Genomic DNA, 21,880 nt, shown 5'->3' with positions numbered 1-21,880 from the left:
TTGAAATGTGTCTTCTTTTTCCATTAACATCATTCAGAGTTTCATAACTTTTATTTTAAATGATGGTCCCATAAACTTCCTATTATGGTTTTGTGCTACAAAAGCTGTAAATATAGTTTAATGCAAACATGACAGATTGGAGAAACTGTGCACTTCTAACTTCATGATTCTTTCAGAGTATGAAATAGAAATGGCTGGGTACAGTGGCTCACCCCTGTAATCCTAGCTACTCAGAAGGCTCACGCAGGACAATCGCTTGAACCTGGGAGGCAGAGGTTGCGGTGAGCCGAGATTGTGCCGTTGCACTCCAGCCTGGGCAACAAAAGCGAAACTCCATCTCCAGAAACAAAAAAAAAAAAAAAGAAAGAAAGAAAGAAAGAAATAGAAATGCCAAATATCAAAGTTACCATGTATTCTATCTTTGGCTTTTCTACATGGCCCAGCAAAAAGCATTAAGCCTCAACATAGATATACTTACTTCTTCTAACCCAGTCACCCCAGCCTAATAGTAGCTATGACTTACTGAATAACTGAAGGGACCAGCCCAGGATTTATTGAACTGAAGGATTTCTTCATTTCTACCCAACCTGCTAAATCCTTGCAGTGTGTGAAGACATTGTTAGAGACTGGATAAAATCTAGACCCAGCTCTGTCTCTGATCAGTTGTATGATCTGGGACAAGTAACTGCATTTCTCTCTGCCTTTGAACTCATTCTCCTATGAAAAGGCAGAGTGGTTTGAATACAGGGCACCTTTGGTCCTTTCCAGCTCTAAAACACCTCAAAAATATTCATGTGTTATTCATTTGATGGGCTCATTGGCATTTATTTGACCCAGATCTTTTCTGTGCAAAGCCAGTGGATCACTTGTTGTATTTTAAATAGAATTATAAAGTGGAACAAAGGTGAAATCCCCCATCAGCCTACACAGCTGCTGGCGGCCGCATTGCTACCAAATGGCAACCAGAAAGAAAGTGCACGGCCCCAGCCCCATTTTACCAGGCTCCATGAGAGCCTTACGAACCTTGGACCCAGGGCCCACTTTGTCAGAACCTTCTTTCCTTCCTTACTTCTCTCCCTCCCTCTGTCTCTTCCCTTTCTTCTCTCCCTTCCTTTCCTGCCTTTCTTGACAGAGTCTCACTCTGTCACCCAGGCTGCAGTACAGTGGAGTGATCTTGGCTCTTTGCAACCTCCACCTCCCAGATTCAAGTGATTCTCTTGCCTCAGCCTCCCAAATAGCTGGGATTACAGGCCTACACCACCACACCCAGCTAATTTTGTATTCTTAGTAGAGATGGGGTTTCACCATGCTGGCCAGGATGGTCTCAAACTCCTGACCTCAAGTAATCTACCCACCTCGGCCTCCCAAAGTGCTGGGATTACAGACATGAGCCATTGCGTCTGGCCTACTTTCTTTTCTAAAAAATTTTATTCAGCAGCAGACGTACTGCTGGGCAGTGTGCTCAGGGTAGCCAAGACCTACTTTCTTGACTAGCGACATTTCATGCTTGTAAGTAGATATTCTTTGCCCATTTGTACTCATTTTGTGATCAGGCCTGGCGGAGGCATAGCACCAAAAGGAGAGATTTGTTTTCTGCCTGCTCTCTAATTGTAAAAACTGCTGATTTGAACAAAGTGATCCTCTTTCCTGGCAGTCCAGGCTTCGGGGAGAATGGCAGCATCGGCTGCTGCTACTAGGCACAGATTTGCGTCTCAGGTGATGAGGCTACACCACTAGGGGGTGCTGTTTCTCCAGTCAGCTCCAAGTTTTCTTTAGCACCAAAGAACAGTTTATGGAAAGATAGAGATTGCTATCTGAGAGGCTGACCTCAGATTAGTAGCAATAGTTACCCTTTTTATGTCTAACACTCAACAGATATTACATTAATGCCTCAGTTTCCTTTACTGTAATCTTACATATCAGAGAAGTAAGTGGACAGTGCTACCATTCTAACCCAATGCCACCAGCAAGAGGCGAGAGGATACAGGGATTATCCATGATGACTGCTGGCAATGAACGGAATAGACCAGTGCATCTCAGAGTTTAATGTGCATGTAATTCCCCGGGAGTCTTGTTAAGCTTCAGATTCTGATTAGTAGGTCTGGGGTGGGGAGATTCGGGATTTCTAACAAGGTCCTGCTAGTGCTCCTGCTGCTGGTGGTCTATAGATCACATTTTGAGAAGAGAGAGTCACTAGACAATCTCTAAACCCCTTTACTGTGCTGTACTTATCCCAATAGGTTGACTTGCATGCTTTGGAAGCTCAACCTTTTCCTTCCAGTGATGTGGGATCCCAGACCATTCTAGAACTAAAGCCCCACCACCTGATCAGTAGCCCCTTCTCCTCTATGCTTAATCTGCATTCTTCCTGCGCACGCCTTGCTGCTCCCAGCTGGCTCTGCTGCCTGAGTGCTAGTGCCTTGTGTTCTGTTGAAGGTACCCCAGGTTGCACAGCATGGTCGTCCGCTGCTATCTTCTCATCCAGCAGTACTCTGAGGCTCTGATGGCTCTCACCACCATGGCATCACTCCGAGACCACAGCACACCAGAAACACTCAGCATTATGGATGACCTCATCAGCTCCCCAGGCAGAAACAAAAGTGGGAGGGGACACATGCTCATTATCAGGGTGCCCTCGGTACAGCTGGCGATGTTAGCCAAGGAGCGGCTACAGGAAGTGCGCAACAAACTGGGTCTGCAGTATCGGTTTGAGATCATCCTTGGGAACCCGGCCTCTGAACTCAGCGTTGCAACTCACTTTGTGGCACGATTAAAGGTTAGCAATGGACAGACATTTCTCCTTTAAAATACCGTTTGTTTCTCTTTTCTAGGAATCCTACATAGGTAGCCCAAAGGCCTGAGTTTAATAGATTTTTACACGTGTGAATTTGATCTCCATGACAGTGATAAGGCTAAACTAAGGGACATATTCACTTTCTTTTTTTTTTTTTTTTGAGACGGAGTTTTGCTCTTGTTACCCAGGCTGGAGTGCAGTGGCGCGATCTCAGCCCACCGCAACCTCCGCCTCCTGGGTTCAGGCAATTCTTCTGCCTCAGCCTCCTGAGTAGCTGGGATTACAGGCACGCGCCACCATGCCCAGCTAATTTTTTGTATTTTTAGTAGAGACAGGGTTTCACCATGTTGACCAGGATGGTCTCGATCTCTTGACCTTGTGATCCACCCGTCTCAGCCTCCCAAAGTGCTGGGATTACAGGCTTGAGCCACCGCACCCGGCCCATATTCACTTTCTTAATTGGAACCAGTTTGTAAAGATTGCCCAGCCCCTTTATAGCAGGTGCATGCAGTTGGTCTTCCACGCTCTCCAACTGCAGGTGCAAAAAATGAGATGACCTAATTTGACCCCATGTTTATCGGCCTTGTTCAAGATGCATCTAGCACTCGGTCATCTGTTTTCTCAGAAGAAAAGGTAAGTTGTCCTCTCAGACCTCTGGGGGGTAACGCTTTAAGTATCCTCAACTCACTAGTTCTTTTCTGTTCATCTAGCCTGCTATGAGCTCATGTCTAGAGTCGGTAAAGTATTCCGTTTCATCTTCAGCACTCAGAACTGTTCCTAGCCGTCTTGCATGTGGATTCCTCAACAGTTTGTTGTTTCTTTTTACTTGCTTTGACCCTCAGCCCCAAGGCTTTGGCTGGATTGAGACTTCGCCAGGCACCCTACAGAAGGATTTAGTGCATGGCCGACACCCTCACTGCTCCCTCTGCACGGCCGGTGACTGACTGCCTCTCCCCTTCCCCTCCTGTCAGGCATTGGGGTGTGAGGAGTAGAATCCTCAACCAACAATCCTAACTCCCTACCTTATGCCTGGCTCAGTTTTTCTGGGCCTATAATCCAGTGGGGCCTAGCCATTAGAAAGCATTTAATCAAGTATCCACTGTCGGTATGGAACTGAGCTAGGTACTGTGTGTCTTAGTTAGACCAACTTGTATCTGCACCCTATACACTAAATACAGCTAAATTGGGTTAAGGAAAATCTGGTTCAGCACAGATTTGATGAAAAGAAGGCACGTAGTCTTGGGGGAATTTGCATTTTCACCCTGTGCTGCAGTTTTCCATCTGCAAAATGAGAGAATTGGGCTGTATAATCTCTAAGAGTTTTAATTTGGAGATGATTATTTAGTGTTCAAAAATTGTTTTGCAAATGTCAGTCTTTTTCTTGTGTTCTGTTAGCTGACCTAAATTGAATAATCCAAAATGCAAACAAAATATCTTGTATTAGCTTGATAAGCAACTGGAACAAATAAAATTGTCCAAAAATAGAAACTCCTGTATTTTAGAAGTTGTAACATTTATGTTTCATATATAGATACATGTTCACAATTTTACATTACAGACTACATTACAGTGGAATTCCCACGATGAATAACAAAACTTCAGAAATGCTTCTTACAGTGTAATTCATGGAGACATGAGTTACGGGCTTTAGACTATTTGAATATTGCTGATGATGAAGAATTTGGAAAGGCAAACAGTCAGCAGCACCATGCTGAATCTCACATACTTGTTGCCAGAGATGACCTAAATGGATGTGAGGCTGCAAGGTCTTCTCTTGGTTTCTGTTGACACTGATTAAGTGTAGCTATTTATAGAGTCTTCAGTCATGTATTCAGATGGGCCAGTCACTAAGTCAGTATAAATCAGTCGGTCCTAAATAATTTACCCATCTGGACCACTGTTTGAAAACCACAGTCAAGGCCTGAGGTTCTTCACCTGGATGCTAGTTCATCAGAATCACCTGGAGGGCTTTTAAAGGGCCACTGGTTGAGGATTGCAGTGCCCTAAATGAAGAAAGCCTCAAGTTATGACTTCTCAAGGCAGTGACATCGTCCTCAACTGGTATGAGTAGCTGCCAGGCACCAAGTACACATAAGAGAGTACCATATTCTGGCCGTTGTGATGTCTCATGCCTGTAGTCTCAGCTACTTGGGAGGGTGAGGCAGGAGGATTGCTTGAGCCTAGGAGTTCCACACTGCAGTAAGCTACGATCCCACCACTGTACTCCAGCCTGTGCAACAGAGTGAGACCCTCTCTCTTTAAAATATATAAAAATAAACAAGTCCCAAATTCTCAAAATCACTGGATCACACAATCCTTTTTATACTCTTGTATTTGTGCGGGAGTAAAAATATGAGATCTTGTTGGGATGTTTACATCCTAAGCAAGACTGAATTGTCAAGTAGATTCTGATTCACTTATTTCTAAGTTACCAACCTCCTTCACCATTTTCAGGGTGGCAAGATTGTGCCTTCTATCTCTACTCTTGGGTAGAATCCAACACTACTTCTATTATTTGACCTTATTTTTGTGCTTACTCCTAATTATCCTGTTATGTATTGTGGTTAGCTTATACTGATGATGAGCCCTTTGGAAGGATATAAAGTCTGAGTCAGTTCCTCCAGAAGGCATGTGAAGCTTTCATTAGATGTCTTTGGTCTTAAGCCTGGTATTATCCTTGAACTCAATGATCACCCCATCTTTTGTGTTAAGTGCTTCTGCAATAAAATCATCTTGAGGGCATGGTTGATGCATAGTAGAACTGCATTTATCAGTCATTAAAAGTAGCAGTGTGATGGAAAAGCATTTTATAGTAAGTTTGGCTAGCTATGGTTGCTTAAGAGTAGAAGTGATATTTGACTAATAATCTTCTGAAAATATCCTCATATAGGCCAGGTGTGGTGGCTCACGCCTATAATCCCAGCACTTTGGGAGACTGAGGTGGCCAGATTGCTTGAGGTCAGAAGTTCAAGACCAGCCTGGCCAACATGGCAAAACCCCATCTCTACTAAAAATACAAGAATTAGCCAGGTGTGGTGGCGTGCACCTATAATCACAGCTACTAATAAGGCTGAGGCAGGAGAATCTTGAACCCCGGAGGCAGAGGTTGCCATTAGCCAAGATGGCACTACTGCCGGGCGCGGTGGCTCAAACCTGTAATCCCAGCACTTTGGGAGGCCGAGGCGGGTGGATCACGAGGTCGAGAGATCGAGACCATCCTAGTCAACATGGTGAAACCCCGTCTCTACTAAAAGTGCAAAAAATTAGCTGGGCATGGTGGCACGTGCCTGTAATCCCAGCTACTCAGGAGGCTGAGGCAGGAGAATTGCCTGAACCCAGGAGGCGGAGGTTGCGGTGAGCCGAGATCTCGCCATTGCACTCCAGCCTGGGTAACAAGAGCGAAACTCCGTCTCAAAAAAAAAAAAAAAAAAAAAAGATGGCACTACTGCACTCCAGCCTGGGTGACAAAGTGAGACCCTGTTTTGGAAAAAAAAAAAAAAGTCCTCATATAGTAAAATGTTTGATCCGTTATTCCATCAATATAACCTGACCTCATTCTTCTTGGTAAAGCCATGACCTATATAGAGATGATTCTGGGAGATAAAACACATTCAGGGAGAAGCCTGGTGTCAGGGATACCTTGCATCCGGTGTGAAGGCAATCAGTAAAGTGATTTCTATTCCAGAATGGTTTGCTTTAAGTCAGGCAATGTTATGGTTCCCCTTGACGTGACATAGTATGGAAAATTAAATTTTTATAGAGAATTTTTCTTCTTTTTTTTTTTTTTTTTTTTTTTTTTTGTAGAGTGCCTGCCAGAATCAGTAAACTGTAGTCCTTCTTATTATTAAGATCTAGAATCCCCTGCTTTGGCATAATACTTCTTCCTCAGTGTAACCCTTTCCAATCCCTGCAGCTGCTCTGGTGTCTTCCTTCCTTCCTTCCTTCCTTTATTTATTTATTTATTTATTTTATAAGAAAAAGAATAAAGAAGAGGAAGAAAGAGAAAGAGGAAGAGGGAGAGAGGATGGGGGTATTGCTTTATTGCCCGGGCTAGAATGCAATCTAAATATGGGTATGCCTATAATTGTCCTTAATAATGGAGATATAAAAGAAAATGAGGAAGAGAATAACAAACAAGGAGCCAACAAAGATTTTGTTTAAACTTCTAAGTTGATATGATGTGGTACTGATAAGAGTGTATATTTTGTATATTTAAAGTGGAGAGTTCTATAAATGTTAATTACATTTACTTGTTCCAGATCTGAGTTCAAGTCCTGGATATCATTGTTAATTTTCTGTCTCATTGATCTGTCTAATATTAATGTTGAAGTCTCCCACTATTATTATGTGGGAGTCTAAGTCTCTTTATAAGTCTTGTATGTCTGCGTATTCCTGTATTGGGTGCGTATATATTTAGGATCTTTAGCTCTTCTTGTTGTTGCATTGATCCTTTTATCATTATATAATGTCCTTCTTTGCTTCTTTTGATCTTTGTTGCTTAATTGTAACTTCTGCTTTTTATTTATTTATTTTAGCTCTCTGTTTGGTTGGTAAATCTTTCTCCACCCTTGTTTTGAGTCTTTGTGTATCCTTGAATGTGAGATGGGTCTGGATGCAGCATACTGATGGGTTTTAGTTTTTTATTCAAATTGCCTGTCTGTCTTTGGATTGGGGGATTTAGATTTAGTCAATTTAAATTTAGAATTAATAATAATATATGTGAGTTTAATACTGCCATTTAATATTAGCTGGCTATTTTGTCCATTAGTTGATGTAAATTCTTCATTATATTGATGCTCTTTTTGATAATTTTTTTAGAAAGGCTGATACTGTTTGTTCCTTTCTATGTGTAGTGGTTCTTTCAGAAGCTCTTGTAAAGCAGGCCTGGTGGTGATGAAATCTCTGAGTGCTTGCTTATTCACAAAAAACTTTATTTTTCCTTCACTTGTGAAGCTTAGTTTGGCTGGATGTGAAATTCTGGGTTGAAAGTTATTTTCTTTAAGGATGTTGAATATTGGCCCCCACTCTCTTCTGGCTTGTAGGGTTTCTGCTGAGAGATCTGCTGTAAGTCTGATAGGCTTCCCTTTGTGGGTAACCTGACCTTTCTCTCTGGCTGCCCTTAGTATTTTCTCCTTCATTTCAACCCTGGTAAATCTGACGATTATGTGCCTTGGAGTTGCTCTTCTTGAGGAATATCTCTGTATTACCTGGAGTTGAATATTATCCTGCCTTACTAGGTTGGGAAAATTTTCCTGAATAATGTCCTGAAGCGTATTTTCCAGCTTGGATTCATTCTCTTCGTCACATTCAGGTACACCTATCAAGCGTAGATTAGGTCTTTTCACATAGTCCCATATTTCTTGGAGACTTTGCTCGTTCCTTTTTATCCTTTTTTCTCTAATCTTGTCTTCTTGTTTTATTTCATTGAGTTGGTCTTCGACCTCTGATATCCTTTCTTCTGCTTGATCAATTCGGCTGTTAAAACTTGTGCATACTTCACAAAGTTTTCCTATTGTGTTTTTCAGCTCCATCAATTCACTTATATTCCTCTCTAAATTGTGTATTCTTGTTAACATTTCGTCAAATCTTTTTTCAAAGTTCTTAGTTACTTTAGATTGGGTTAAAACAAGTTCTTTTAATTCACAGAAGTTTCTCATTATCCACATTTTGAAGCCTGCTTCTGTAATTGGAACACACTCGTTCTCCATCAAGCCTCGTTCCATTGCTGATGAGGAACTGTGATCCCCCGCTGAGGGAGAGGCGTTCTGATCTTGGGCATTCTCAGCCTTTTTTGGCTGTTTTCTTCCCTTCGTTATAAATTTATCCATCTGTGGTCTTTGTATTTATCGTCTTTGTAATTGGGTTTCTGAGTGGACGTCCAACTTACTGATTCTCAGCGCCGAAATCTGAGCAACCCACTGCACCAACTAAATCAGCAGCATTAAGATTGATGGTGCTTTTCTGACTCTGCACCAAGAACCGTCGCTCTAAGGCGCCGGCAAAACCGCCTCGCCGGTCACAAGAGTCGCGCTGGCGACCCGTGGGGCTTCTCCGCTGGAAATCTCCTGGTACGTGAGCAACAAGAATTCATGTGAAGGTGTGGTGTCCTCTCATTCTTTGCGCTTTCACTGGGAGTTACAATCCTGAGCTGCTAGTGATCAGCCATCTAGAGAATTTTTCTTCTAGCATGAAAAAAAATCTTTCTGATACATTGATTTTTCTACAACATGGAAAGTCTGTGAAACTTGTAAACAGTTACATAGATTCCCTATTTCCCCTTAGTATGCACATATATAATAAAAGATTGGACAACAAGTAAAAACCTAAGAACGGTTAAGCTTCTTTCAGTTTTACAAATTATAGAAATTTTTATTTGAAGTGATTGTGGGAATGTTTGTTTCTAAAGACTGGCTTTTCTTTCTTTTTTTTTTTTGAGACGGAGTTTCACTCTGTCCCCAGGCTGGAGTGCAGTGGCACAATCTCAGCTCACTGCAACCTCCGCCTCCCAGGTTCAAGCCATTCTCCTGCCTCAGCCTCCCAAGTAGCTAGGATTACAGTTGCACACCACCATACCCAGCTAATTTTTGTATTTTTAGTAGGGACAGGATTTCACCATGTTGGCCAGAAAGGTCTTGATCTCTTGACCTCGTGATCCACCCACCTTGACCTCCCAAAGTGCTGGGATTACAGGCATGAGCCACCACACCCAACCAAGACTGGCTTTTCTTTATTGAGCCTTTTCTTGGCATCAGCAAATCATTAATCTAACCCTATTATCTTTTGTCTGGTGACTTTTTTTTTCTTTTTTTTGAGACAGCATCTCCGTCTGTCACCCAGGCTGGAGTGCAGTGGCACGATCTTGGCTCACTGCAACGTCTGCCTCCCAGGTTTAAGTGATTCTTCTGCCTCAATGTCCAAGTACCTGGGATTACAGGCATATGCCACCATGCCCTGCTAATTTTTGTATTTTTAGTAGAGATGGGATTTCACCATATTGGCCAGGCTGGTCTCTAACTCTTGACCTTGTGATCTGCCTGCCTTGGCTTCCCAAAGTGCTGGGATTACCGGCGCGAGCCACCATGCACAGCCATTGTGACTTTCTTTTTATCCCATTTTGTGCTTAGCAAAGGAAGTAACAGTCTTTTTAAAAATAATGTTGTATGTATTTCTTAACACTTTGCTTCTTAGTCCTTTCTCCTAAAGCATTATCAGAAATGTCAGTTCATTTCTTATAATAACTGCTAGAAAGGTAACAAAAAGTATAGGTACATGGTACACACTTAATGAAAAGTAGTAGAAACCACCCTGTCTACTTAAGAGATGCCCATTTTTCTTTCTGTTCTAAAATAGAAAAATCTTTAAGATCATTTTACTTTTTTTTTTTTAAGTTCTAGGGTACATGTGCAGAATGTGCAGGTTTGTTACATAGTTATACACGTGCCATGGTGGTTTGCTGCATCCATCACCCCATCATCTACATTAGGTATTTCTTCTAATGCTACCCCTCACCTATCCCCTCGCCCCTGACAGGACCCAGTGTGTGATGTTCCCCTCCCTGTGTCCATGTGTTCTTTGTTCAGCTCCCACTTAATGAGTGAGAACATGCGGTGTTTGGTTTTTTATTCTTGTGTCAGTTTGCTGAGAATGATGGTTTCCAGCTTCACCCATGTCCCTGCAAAGGACATGAATTCATCCTTTTTTATGGTTGCATAGTATTCCATGGTATATATGTGCCACATTTTCTTTATCCAGTCTATCATTGATGGAAATTTGGGTTGGTCACAAGTCTTTGCTGTTGTGAACAGTACCACGATAAACATACATGTGCATGTGTCTTTATAATAGAATGATTTATAATCCTTTGGATATATACCCAGTAATGGGATTGCTGGGTCAAATGGTATTTCTGGCTCTCGATCCTTGAGGAATTGCCACACTGTCTTCCACAGTGGTCGAACTAGTTTACACTTCCATCAATAGTGTAAAAGCGATCCTATTTCTCCACATGCTCTCCAGCATCTTTTGTCTCCCGACTTTTTAATGATTGCCATTCTAACTGGCATGACATAGTATCTCATTGTGGTTTTGATTTGCATTTCTCTAATGACCAGTGATAATGAGCTTTTTTCATATGTTTGTTGGCTGCATAAATGTCTCCTTTTGAGAAGTGTCTGTTCATATCTTTTGCCCACTTTTTGATAGGGTTGTTTGCTCTTTTCTTGTAAATTTGTTTAAGTTCTTTGTAATGTGGATATTAGCCCTTTGTCAGATAGGTAGATTGCAAAAATTTTCTCCCATTCTATAGGTTGCCTGTTCACTCTGATAGTTTCTTTTGCTGTGCAGAAGCTGTGGAGTTTGATTAGATCCCGTTTGTCTACTTTGGTTTTTGTTGCCATCGTCTTTGGTGTTTTAGTCATGAAGTCCTTGCCAATGACTATGTCCTGAATGGTCTCACCAAGGTTTTCTTCTAGGGTTTTTATGATTTTAGGTCTTACATTTAAATCTTTAATCCATCTTGAGTTAATTTTTGTCCAAGGTGTAAGGAAGGGATCCAGTTTCAGATTTCTGCATATGGGTAGCCAGTTTTCCCATCATCATTTATTAAATAGTTAATCGTGTCCCCATTGCTTGTTTTTGTCGGGTTTGTCAAAGATCAGATGGTTGTAGATGTGTCGGTATTATTTCTGAGGCCTCAGTTCTATTCCATTGGTCTATATCTCTGTTTTGGTACCAGTACTGTGCTGTTTTGATTACTGTAGCCTTGTAGTATTGTTTGAAGTCAGGTACTGTGATGCCTCCAGCTCTGTGTGTGTGTGTGTGTGTGTGTGTGTGTGTGTGTGTGTGTGTATGTGTGTGTTCCTTAAGATTGTCTTGGCTATGCAGGCTCTTTTTTGGTTCCATATGAAATTTAAGGTGGTTTTTTTCTAATTCTGTGAAGAAAGTGAATGGTAGTTTGATGGGGATAGCATTGAATCTATAAATTACTTTGGCCAGGATGGCCATTTTCATGATATTGATTCTTTCTAACCATGAGCATTGAATGTTTTTCCATTTGTTTGTGTTTTCTCTTATTTCCTTGAGCAGTGGTTTGTAGTTCTCCTTGAAGAGGTCCTTCACATCACTCATTAGTTGTATTCCTAGGTATTTTATTCTCTTTGTAGCAATTGTGATTGGGAGTTCACTCATGATTTGGCTCTCTGTTTATCTGTTATTGGTGTATAGGAATGCTTGTGATTTTTGCATGCTGATTTTATATCCTGAGACTTTGCTGAAGTTGCTTATCAGCTTCAGGAGATTTAAGGGCTGAGACAGTGGGGTCTTCTAAATATACAATCACGTTGTCTGCAAATAGAGACAGTTTGACTTCCTCTTTTCCTAGTTGAATAAACTTTATTTCTTTTTCTTGCCTGATTACCCTGGCCAGAACTTCCAATACTATGTTGAATAGGAGTGGTGAGAGAGGGCATCCTTGTCTTGTGCCGGTTTTCAAAGGGAATGCTTCCAGTTTTTGCCCACTCAGTATGATACTGGCTGTGGGTTTGTCATAAATAGCTCTTATTTTTTTGAGATACGTTTCATCAGTACCTAGTATATTCAGAGTTTTTAGCATAAAGGGCTGTTGAATTTTGCTGAAGGCCTTCTCTGTATATATTGACATAAACATGTGGTTTTTCTCTTTAGTTCTGTTTATGTGATGGATTACATTTATTGATTTGCATGTGTTGAACCAGCCTTGCATCCCAGGGATGAAGCCAACTTGATTGTGATGGATAAGCTTTTTGATGTGCTGTTGGATTTGCTTTGCCAATATTTTATTGAGGATTTTTGCATCAATGTTTATCAGGGATATTGACCTGAAATTTTCATTTTTAGTTGTGCCTGCCTTGTTTTGGTATCAGGATGATGTTGGCCTCATAAAATGAGTTAGGAAGGATTCCCTCTTTTTGTGTTGTTTGGAATAGTTTCTTTTTTTTTTTTTTTTTTTTTTTTTTTTTTTTTTTTTTTTTTTGAGATGGAGATTCGTTCTCGTTACCCAGGCTGGAGTGCAATGGCGCCATCTCGGCTCACCGCAACCTCCACCTCCTGGGTTCAGGCAATTCTCCTGCCCCAGCCTCCTGAGTAGCTGGGATTACAGGCGCGCACCACCACGCCCAGCTAATTTTTTGTATTTTTAGTAGAGACGGGGTTTCACCATGTTGACGAGGATGGTCTCGATCTCTTGACCTCGTGATCCACCCGCCTCGGCCTCCCAAAGTGCTGGGATTACAGGCGTGAGCCACCGCGCCCGGCTGGAATAGTTTCAGAAGGAATGATACCAGCTCCGTTTTGTACCTCTGGTAGAATTTGGCTGTGAAACCATCTGGTCCTGGACTTTTTTTTTGGTTAATAGGCTATTAATTACTGCTTCAATTTCAGAACTTGTTATTGGTTTATTCAGGGATTCAACTTCTTCCTGATTTAGTCTTGGGAGGGTGTAAGTGTCCAGGTATTTATCCATTTCTTCTAGATTTTCTGGTTCATTTGCATAGAAGTGTTTATAATATTCTCTGATGGTAGTTTGTATTTCTGTGGGATAGGTGGTGATATCCCCTTTATCATTTTGTATTACGTCCATTTGATTCTTTTCTTCTTTATTAGTCTGGCTAGCAATCCATCTATTTTGTTGATCTTTTCAAAAAAACCAGGTCATGGATTCATTGATTTTTTTTTTTTTTTTTTTTTTTTTTGAGACGGAGTTTCACTCTTGTTACCCAGGCTGGAGTGCAATGGCGCGATCTCGGCTCACCGCAACCTCCGCCTCCTGGGTTCAGGCAATTCTCCTGCCTCAGCCTCCTGAGTAGCTGGGATTACAGGCATGCACCACCATGCCCAGCTAATTTTTTGTATTTTTAGTAGAGACGGGGTTTCACCATGTTGACCAGGATGGTCTCGATCTCTCGACCTTGTGATCCACCCGCCTCGGCCTCCCAAAGTGCTGGGATTACAAGCTTGAGCCACTGCACCCACCCCTTATTGATTTTTTTTAAAGGGTTTTTTGTGTCTCTAGCTCCTTCAGTTCTGCTCTGATCATAGTTATTTCTTGTCTTCTGCTAGGTTTTGAATTTGTTTGTTCTTGTTCCTCTACTTTTTTTTTTTTTTTTTTTTTTTTTGAGACGGAGTTTCGCTCTTGTTACCCAGGCTGGAGTGCAATGGCGCGATCTCGGCTCACTGCAACCTCTGCCTCCTGGGTTCAGCCAATTCTCCTGCCTCAGCCTCCTGAGTAGCTGGGATTACAGGCACGCGCCACCATGTCCAGCTAATTTTTTGTATTTTTTTTTTTTTTTTTTCAGTAGAGGCAGGGTTTCACTGTGTTGACCAGGATGGTCTCGATCTCTTGACTTCGTGATCCACCCACCTCGGCCTCCCAAAGTGCTGGGATTACAGGTGTGAGCCACCACGCCCGGCCCCTCTACTTCTTTTAATTGTGTTGTTAGGGTGTCAGTTTTAGATCAATCCTGCTTTCTCTTGTGGTCATTTAGTGCTATAAATTTCCCTCTATTTTGAAGCATTGATTGTATGATATGCAGAAGAAAAAAAAAATTCCCTCTAGACACTGCTTTAATTGTGTCCCAGAGATTCTGGTACGTTGTATCTTCATTCTCATTGGCTTCAAAGAACATCTTTATTTCTGCCTTCATTTCATTATTTACCCAGTAGTCATTCAGGCGCAGGTTGTTCAGTTTTCATGTAATTGTGTGGTTTTGAGTGAGTTTCTTAATTCTGAGTTCTAATTTGATTGCACTGTGGTCTGAGAGACTTTTTGTTATGATTTCTCTTCTTTTGCATTTGCTGAGGAGTGTTTTACTTCCAATTAGGTGGTCAATTTTAGAATAAGTATGATGTGGTGCTGAGAAGAATGTATATTCTGTTGATTTGGGGTGGAGAGTTCTGTAGATGTCTCTTAGGTCCAGTTGGTCCAGAACTGAATTCAAGTCCTGGATATCCTTGTTAATTTTCTGTCTCGTTGATCTGTGTAATATTGACAGTGGGGTGTTAAAGTTTCCCACTATTATTGTGTGGGAGTCTAAGTATCTTTGTAGGTCTCTAACAACTTGCTTTATGAATCTGGGTGCTCCTGTATTAGTGCATATATATTTAGGATAGTTAGCTCTTCTCGTTGCATTGATCCCTTTACCATTATGTGATATCCTTCTTTGTCTCTTTTGATCTTTGTTGGTTTAAAGTCTGTTTTAACAGAAATCAGGATTGCAATCTCTGCTTTTTTGGCTTTCCATTTGCTTGGTTAATATTCCTCCATCCCTTTATTTTGAGCCTGTATGTATCCCTGCATGTGAGATGGGTTTCCTGGATACAACACACCAGTGGGTTTTGACTTTTTATCCAATTTGCCAGTCTGTGTCTTTTGATTGGGGCATTTAGCCCATTTACATTTAAGGTTAATATTGTTATGTGTGAATTTGATCCAGCCAGTATGATGCTAGTTGGTTATTTTGCCTGTTAGTTTATGCAGTTTCTTTCTAGCATGGATGATCTTTACAATTTGGTATGTTTTTTCAGTGGCTGATACTAGTTGTTCTTTTCTGTGTTTAGTGCTTCCTTCAGGAGCTCTTATAAGGCAGGCCTGGTGGTGACAAAATCTCTCAGCAGTTGCTTGTCCACAAAGGATTTTATTTTCCTTTACTTATGAGGCTTAGTTTGGCTGGATATTTAATTCTGGGTTGAAAATTCTTTTCTTTAAGGATGTTGAATATTGCCCCCCACTCTCTTCTGGCTTATAAGGTTTCTGCAGAAAGATATGCTGTTAGTCTGATGGGCTTCCCTTTGTGGGTAACCCAGCCTTTCTCTCTGGCTGCCCTTAGCATTTTTTCCTTCATTTCAACCCTGGTGAATCTGGTGATTATGTGTCTTGGGGTTGCTCTTCTCAAGGAGTATCTTTGTGGTGTTCTCTGTATTTCCTGAATTTGAATATTGGCCTGCCTTGCTAGTTTGGGGAAGTTCTCCTGGATAATATCCCGAAGAGTGTTTTCCGGCTTGGTTTCATTCTCCCTGTCATTTTTGGGTACACCAATCAAACGTAAATTTGGTATTTTCATGTAATCTCATATTTCTTGGAGGCTTTGTTGATGTCTTTTCACTCTTTTTTCTTTAATTTTGTCTTCTGGCTTTATTTCATTGAGTTGATCTTCAATCTCTGATATTCTTTCTTCTACTTGATTAATATGTCTATTGAAACTTGCGTATGCTTCACGAAGTTCTCATGTTTGTCAGCTTCATCAGGTCATTTATGTTCTTCTCTAAACTGGTAATTCTATTTATCATTTTGTCTAACCTTTTTTCAAGGTTCTTAGCTTCCTTGCATGGGGTTAGAATATGTACGTTTAGCTCGGAGAAGTTTGTTATAACCCACCTTCTGAAGCCTGCTTCTGTTGGTTCGTCAAGCTCATTCTCCATCCAGTTTTATTCCCTTGCTGGCAAGCAGTTGTGATCCCTTGGAGAACAGGCATTCTGGTTTTTGGAATTTTCAGCCTTTTTGTGCTGGTTTCTTCCCATCTGCTTGGATTTGTCTACCTTTGGTCTTTGAGGTTGGTGACCTTTGTATGGGGTCTCTGAGTGGACATCCTTTCTGTTGATGTTGAAACTATTTCTGTTTATTAGTTTTCCTTCAAACAGTTAGGCCACTCTGCTGCAGGTCTGCTGCTGCTGGAGGTCCACACTAGACCCTGCTTGCCTGGGAATCACCAGCAGGGGCTGCAGAACAGCAAAGATTGCTGCCATTTCTTCCTCTGATAGCTTCATCCCAGAAGGGTACCTGTCAGATGCCAGCCAGAACGCTGCTCTGTGAAGTGTCTTCCAGTCAGGATACATGGGGGTCAGGGAGCCACTTGAAGAGGCAGTCTGTCCCTTTTCAGAATTTGAACACTGTGATGGGAGATCCACTGCTCTCTTCAGAGCTGCTGGGCAGGGATGTTTAAATCTGCTGAAGCTATACCCACAACTGCTCCTTTTCCCAGGTGCTATTTCCCAGGAAGGTGGGGGCATTATTTTTAAGTCCCTGATGGGCTGCTGCCTTTTTTCAGAGATGTCCTGCCCAGCAAGGAGGGAATCTGGTGACATAATCTGCCTGCAGAGGCCTTGCTGAGCTGCCATGGACTCCATCCTGTTCGAACATCCCAGCAGCTCTGTTTACACTAGTTACATCATTATTTTGAGGATGCCATTGCAAAAGTCCAGGCAAGAAATGGTGGCTTTCACTGGCTTCTCCAGTAGGAGAAAGTGGCCAGTTGGACCTGGTCCTTGTGTTCTGAGAACAGTGTCGACATCACCTGGGCCTCAAACCAATCATTTTACTTTTGAGTATTTTTTCAGATTGGTGGGATTACTTTTCTTTTCATTGATACATTCATGTTTTCAAGATTGATGTTCCATTTATTGAAGATATGTGTGTTTATATATGTGTCTTAATATATATGAGAAATTGATAACTTAATAGATTATTTGAGAAACCATGGGCACATAACATTACTCTTCCAAATAAGGGGCAGTTTTGTTTTGTTGTTGTTGTTTTCTCAATCAGGTCTGGATATATTTTTAATCTTCTTGAGAGAGACTGTTTTGAGGCCCTAAGCCAATAATTGCTTGTTAGTTATTTTAAAAGTCAGTAAAGCAAAAAGGAGGGAAAATAACTATCAAGAGTAATTCGTTGTTTTCATTATTTTCTTGGTGAATGTCTGTTTTAATGGAGATCTGAGATTCTTTTCTGAGTCATTCACAACTAAAACTCTTTCAGTCTTCTAATCCCAAAAATGTGTCCAATATGTAAAGAAAGTATATTTAAGTGCCTTGATGCAGGTAGTCTAGCCAGGACTTCTGTAAACTTTCCATCACTAGTGGGATATTTCACACTGTATATGTTTTTGGCTTGTGTTACTAATGCATGAGGTATACCAGCATCTCCCATTTTATCCTACTGAGATTAAAAACAAAAAAAAAAACTACAGACCTTCTGTAAAAAACAAACAAACAAAAAAACTACAGTTCCTACAGAAGTGCCTTGTATATGCTGTGTAGTAGCAATTAAAATATACGTACATACTCATATATAAACACTAAGTGGAAGTAATTTGAAAGCACAGTGTGTCCAAAATCTAGACTTAGAAACCTGCAAAAAAAAAAAAGTGGAAATTTAAATGACGAGTTTTAATTTTAACGTACGGGTCTCTTTCTATAGACTTGGAGAGGAAATGAACCAGAAGAGTGGATCCCTCGGACATACCAAGATTTAGACGGTCTACCTTGTATTGTGATATTAACTGGCAAAGATCCTCTTGGAGAAAGCTTTCCCAGGTACAGTTTCAATAGTTAATTCCATTTTTCATTAGTTGCCCAGCTGAACTGATGATGAAAATTTGGCTGATGACCCAATCATTTCCTTTGCTGGGCAGGAAATGAGAAGAGGATTGTTTTATGCAGGAATATAAGAAATACAGCCATACAGCCTTCCTTTCTTTTATTTTTTAACTTTCCAGAGAGCACCCAGCAATTTTGGGAATGGGAGATAGCCACATTTGAGAAGTATCAGAGAGGCAGGGAGGAAAAGCAGGATTTATGTACACACACACACACACACACACACACACACACACAGTGCTTTGTCTTTGTTAATCTGCTATTCCCACCCCTCTCAAGGACCTAGACACCATAGACTGGAGGGCAACGACAACCACAGTGAAAGCATTAGTTGAATGCTTACTGGGCATGTCAAGTAGTGCCCTAAATGCCTTACGTGTATTCAGTCTTTACAACAACCATAGGACTCTGGCATTACTATCCACTCTTCATACTTGAAGAAAATGAAGCACAGAGAATGGTCATAATAGCTGGGGGATGGCAGAGCTGAGGTTTCAGTCAGTGCTCACCTGGCACCGAAACCTAGGATTTTCACTGCTGCGTGTTGCATCCAGTTCACTAGGCACACATACACACTGCGTGCCTGGCCAGATGGACTCACCAACAACACAATTACTTTTGTTCAGGTCTTTGAAGTACTGTGACCTCCGGTTAATTGACTCAAGCTATTTAACTCGCACGGCCTTGGAGCAGGAGGTGGGTCTGGCATGCTGCTATGTCTCAAAAGAGGTCATTCGGGGACCCACTGTTGCCCTGGACCTCAGCGGGAAGGAGCAGGAGAGAGCTGCTGTCAGCGAAAATGACTCTGATGAGCTGCTCATCGACCTGGAGCGGCCCCAGAGCAATAGCAGCGCTGTCACAGGGACGTCGGGTCAGTACTTTCTTTTCTCTTTCATGGAGTGAGAGACATGAGTCAGGAGGTGTGCAGGAATGTGGAAGGCAGAGGCATTTACTGACACCCCGACAGCCTTCAGAGGAGGCTTCAGGGACTCTGGCATCCTCTCCAGACCCAGCTCCACAGGGGAGATGCTTGAAAAACATGACTATTGAACAGCCAGAAAATACTTCTCTGGGTAAACATTTAAGGAAGAGCTTGGTAATAGGCCAAAAACAATTTTATCAACCCCAACCTGTACCATTTTCCCTCTTCTTTTCTACCCTTAATCTTCTAATGGTTATTATGCATCCCATATTTGCACAAAGGCCTTGTTTTTCTTTTCTCTTTCCTTTTTTAAAATTATTTTTATTTTTTATTTATTTTAATTTTTTTTTTTTTTTTTTGAGACGGAGTTTCACTCTTGTTACCCAGGCTGGAGTGCAATGGCGCGATCTTGGCTCACCGCAACCTCTGCCTCCTGGGTTCAAGCAATTCTCCTGCCTCAGCCTACTGAGTAGCTGGGATTACAGGCACGTGCCACCATGCCCAGCTAATTTTTTGTATCTTTAGTAGAGACGGGGTTTCACCATGTTGACCAGGATGGTCTCGATCTCTTGACCTCATGATCCACCCGCCTCAGCCTCCCAAAGTGCTGGGATTACAGGCTTGAGCCACCGCGCCCAGCCTATTTATTTTAATTTTTATCACCCATTCAGAGAATTTCTTTTTTTGAGACTGGGTCACTGTCATCCAGGCTGGAGTGCAATGGCGTGATCTCAGCTCACTGCAGCCTCCGCCTCCTAGGTTCAAGTGATTCTCCTGCCTCAGCCTCCTGAGTAGCTGGGATTACAGATGTGAGCCACCAAGTCTGGCTAATTTTTGTATTTTTAGTAGAGACGGAGTTTCACCATGTTGGTCAGGCTGGTCTCGAACTCCTGACCTTGTGATCTGCCCACCTCGGCCTCCCAAAGTGCTGGGGTTATAGGCGTGAGCCACTGCGCCTGGCCAAGGCCCTGTTTTTCTTCCAGGTCCTGAAGCTGTAAGTTTGTGCTAAGTGGCTCAGTACCTGGCACAAAATGTTTGCTTGAATGAATCAATCAATGGCATTTCTAAATGGTTAACAACAAGCATTGTATGCCGAAGGCTCCTCTGGAGCCACTATCCATAGTGAAGACCCACCCTGCATCCTGCCAGCCCCTGCCTTGCAGCATTACTGCAGATCTATGGCAGTGCCTGGCATGGCTTTTCTTCTGATAAATTGCATTACAGCAAATGCATTACTATTTCCATTTTTTCTGATTATGAAAGTAATAAAGCTTAATGCAGAAAACATGGAGAATGTCGTCTGGGCACAGTGGCTCATACCTGTAATCCCAGCACTTTGGGAGGCCGAGGCGGGTGGATCACCTGAGATCAGGAGCTCAAGACCAGCCTGGTCAACATGGCGAAACCCCATCTCTACTAAAAATACAAAAAATTAGCCAGGCGTGGTGGCTCACACCTGTAATCCCAGCTACTCTGGAGACTAAGGCAGGAGAATCGCTTGAATCCGGGAGGTGGAAATTGCAGTTCATTAAAAATGAAATACACTCCCACTTCCAGAGGTAACCACCCTTAACATTGGGGTGGCATGCCCCTCCTTCTCCCCTCACCCTTTTTTTTCAAGACGGAGTTTTGCGCTTGTAGGCCAACTAGAGTACATTGGTGCCGTCTTGGCTCACTGCAAGTTCTGCCTCCCGGGTTCAAGAGATTCTTCTACCTCAGCCTTCCGAGTGGATTACAGGTGCCCACCATCATGCCTAGCTAGCTAACTTCTGTATTTTTATTAGAGACGGGTTTCACCATGTTGGCCAGGCTGGTCTCACAAACTCCTAACCTCAGGTGATCCAACCGCCTCGGCCTCCCAAAGTGCTGAGATTACAGGCGTGAGCCAACACACCCGCCTCTCATGCTTTTTTTGAACTATCGTTGAGATCCTCCCGTCACTCTGACGCATACATGAGAACACACCATAATTTTGTCCAAAAACAGCACTGGTCTTCCTGTCCATTCCAGCAGCAGCTTCTGGATGGCTCTGTGCAGGACGGAAGAGGAGGGTCTGTGGGGTTTGCTGTTGATAGTGACCCTCAGTCTGGAGGAACTAGAGCTGCCCTGCTCCCGTGCACAGGGCTACTCCTCCTGCCGGGGGCTAGGGCTGACCATGTGGACCTCAACCCCCCGACAACAGGCTCTCCAGTTTTCTCTGTCAGCAGTTTCAGAATAGAGTCAAGGGGTTTGAAAGATAGTAAAGGTTAACAGAAGGGAGGCAGGGAGATAACATCGGAAACTTCTGGATACCAGCATGAAGAGAAGGGTAGCTTGTCTTCCTTCCTGTGGTTCTTCCATCTCACTCCTTCCTTGCCCTCAATTGAGGAGCTGCCCCCACAAAGTGAGCACATCCTTGGCCTTGTGCTGCTGAACTCACAAAGGTTGTTTGTCCTTGGCTACTGTGTCCCTCCCTACAGGCCATGGAGCACAGGGACCCCAGCCATGGCTGACTTGGAGGATGATGGGGAAGGTTCACTGGCCAGAATGCATAGCACTGTGGTGGGGAAGGCACGCTTTCCCCCAAGGTGGAGAGACACTGGCAGCTGAGCGAGTAGAGGGGCTGAATTTTAATCATCTCTCATTGATGGCTGTTCATTCAGGATCTCCCAAGGTGGGGATTCAACTTTCATGTCTGGCAGCAGCAAGCTGAGCTCAGAGAGGCCTTTAGTCCTGAATATAATGAGCTTTTGGTTTGTCTTCAAACCAAAGAGTGG

At 42.4% G+C, this 21,880-nt stretch overlaps 1 protein-coding gene across 4 annotated transcripts in view; it reads left to right on the top strand.

Annotated features, from left to right (window-relative positions):
- Positions 1-21,880, top strand: part of GREB1L (GREB1 like retinoic acid receptor coactivator) — a 316,336-nt gene that overhangs the window by 266,105 nt on the left and 28,351 nt on the right. For all 4 annotated transcript variants that reach the window (XM_003924788.4, XM_074383696.1, XM_074383697.1 and 1 more), the window contains 3 exons: positions 2,437-2,776; positions 18,024-18,139; positions 18,829-19,073. In XM_003924788.4, the coding sequence (XP_003924837.1) occupies positions 2,437-2,776; positions 18,024-18,139; positions 18,829-19,073 (701 nt within the window). The remainder of the gene's footprint in view (positions 1-2,436; positions 2,777-18,023; positions 18,140-18,828; positions 19,074-21,880) is intronic.

The sequence above is a fragment of the Saimiri boliviensis genome, chromosome 13 (genome assembly GCF_048565385.1).
Source record: "Saimiri boliviensis isolate mSaiBol1 chromosome 13, mSaiBol1.pri, whole genome shotgun sequence".
NCBI classification, from domain to species: Eukaryota; Metazoa; Chordata; class Mammalia; order Primates; family Cebidae; genus Saimiri; species Saimiri boliviensis.
Note: the sequence above shows the minus strand (reverse complement) of the source record. Positions and strands in the feature narration are given on the sequence as shown.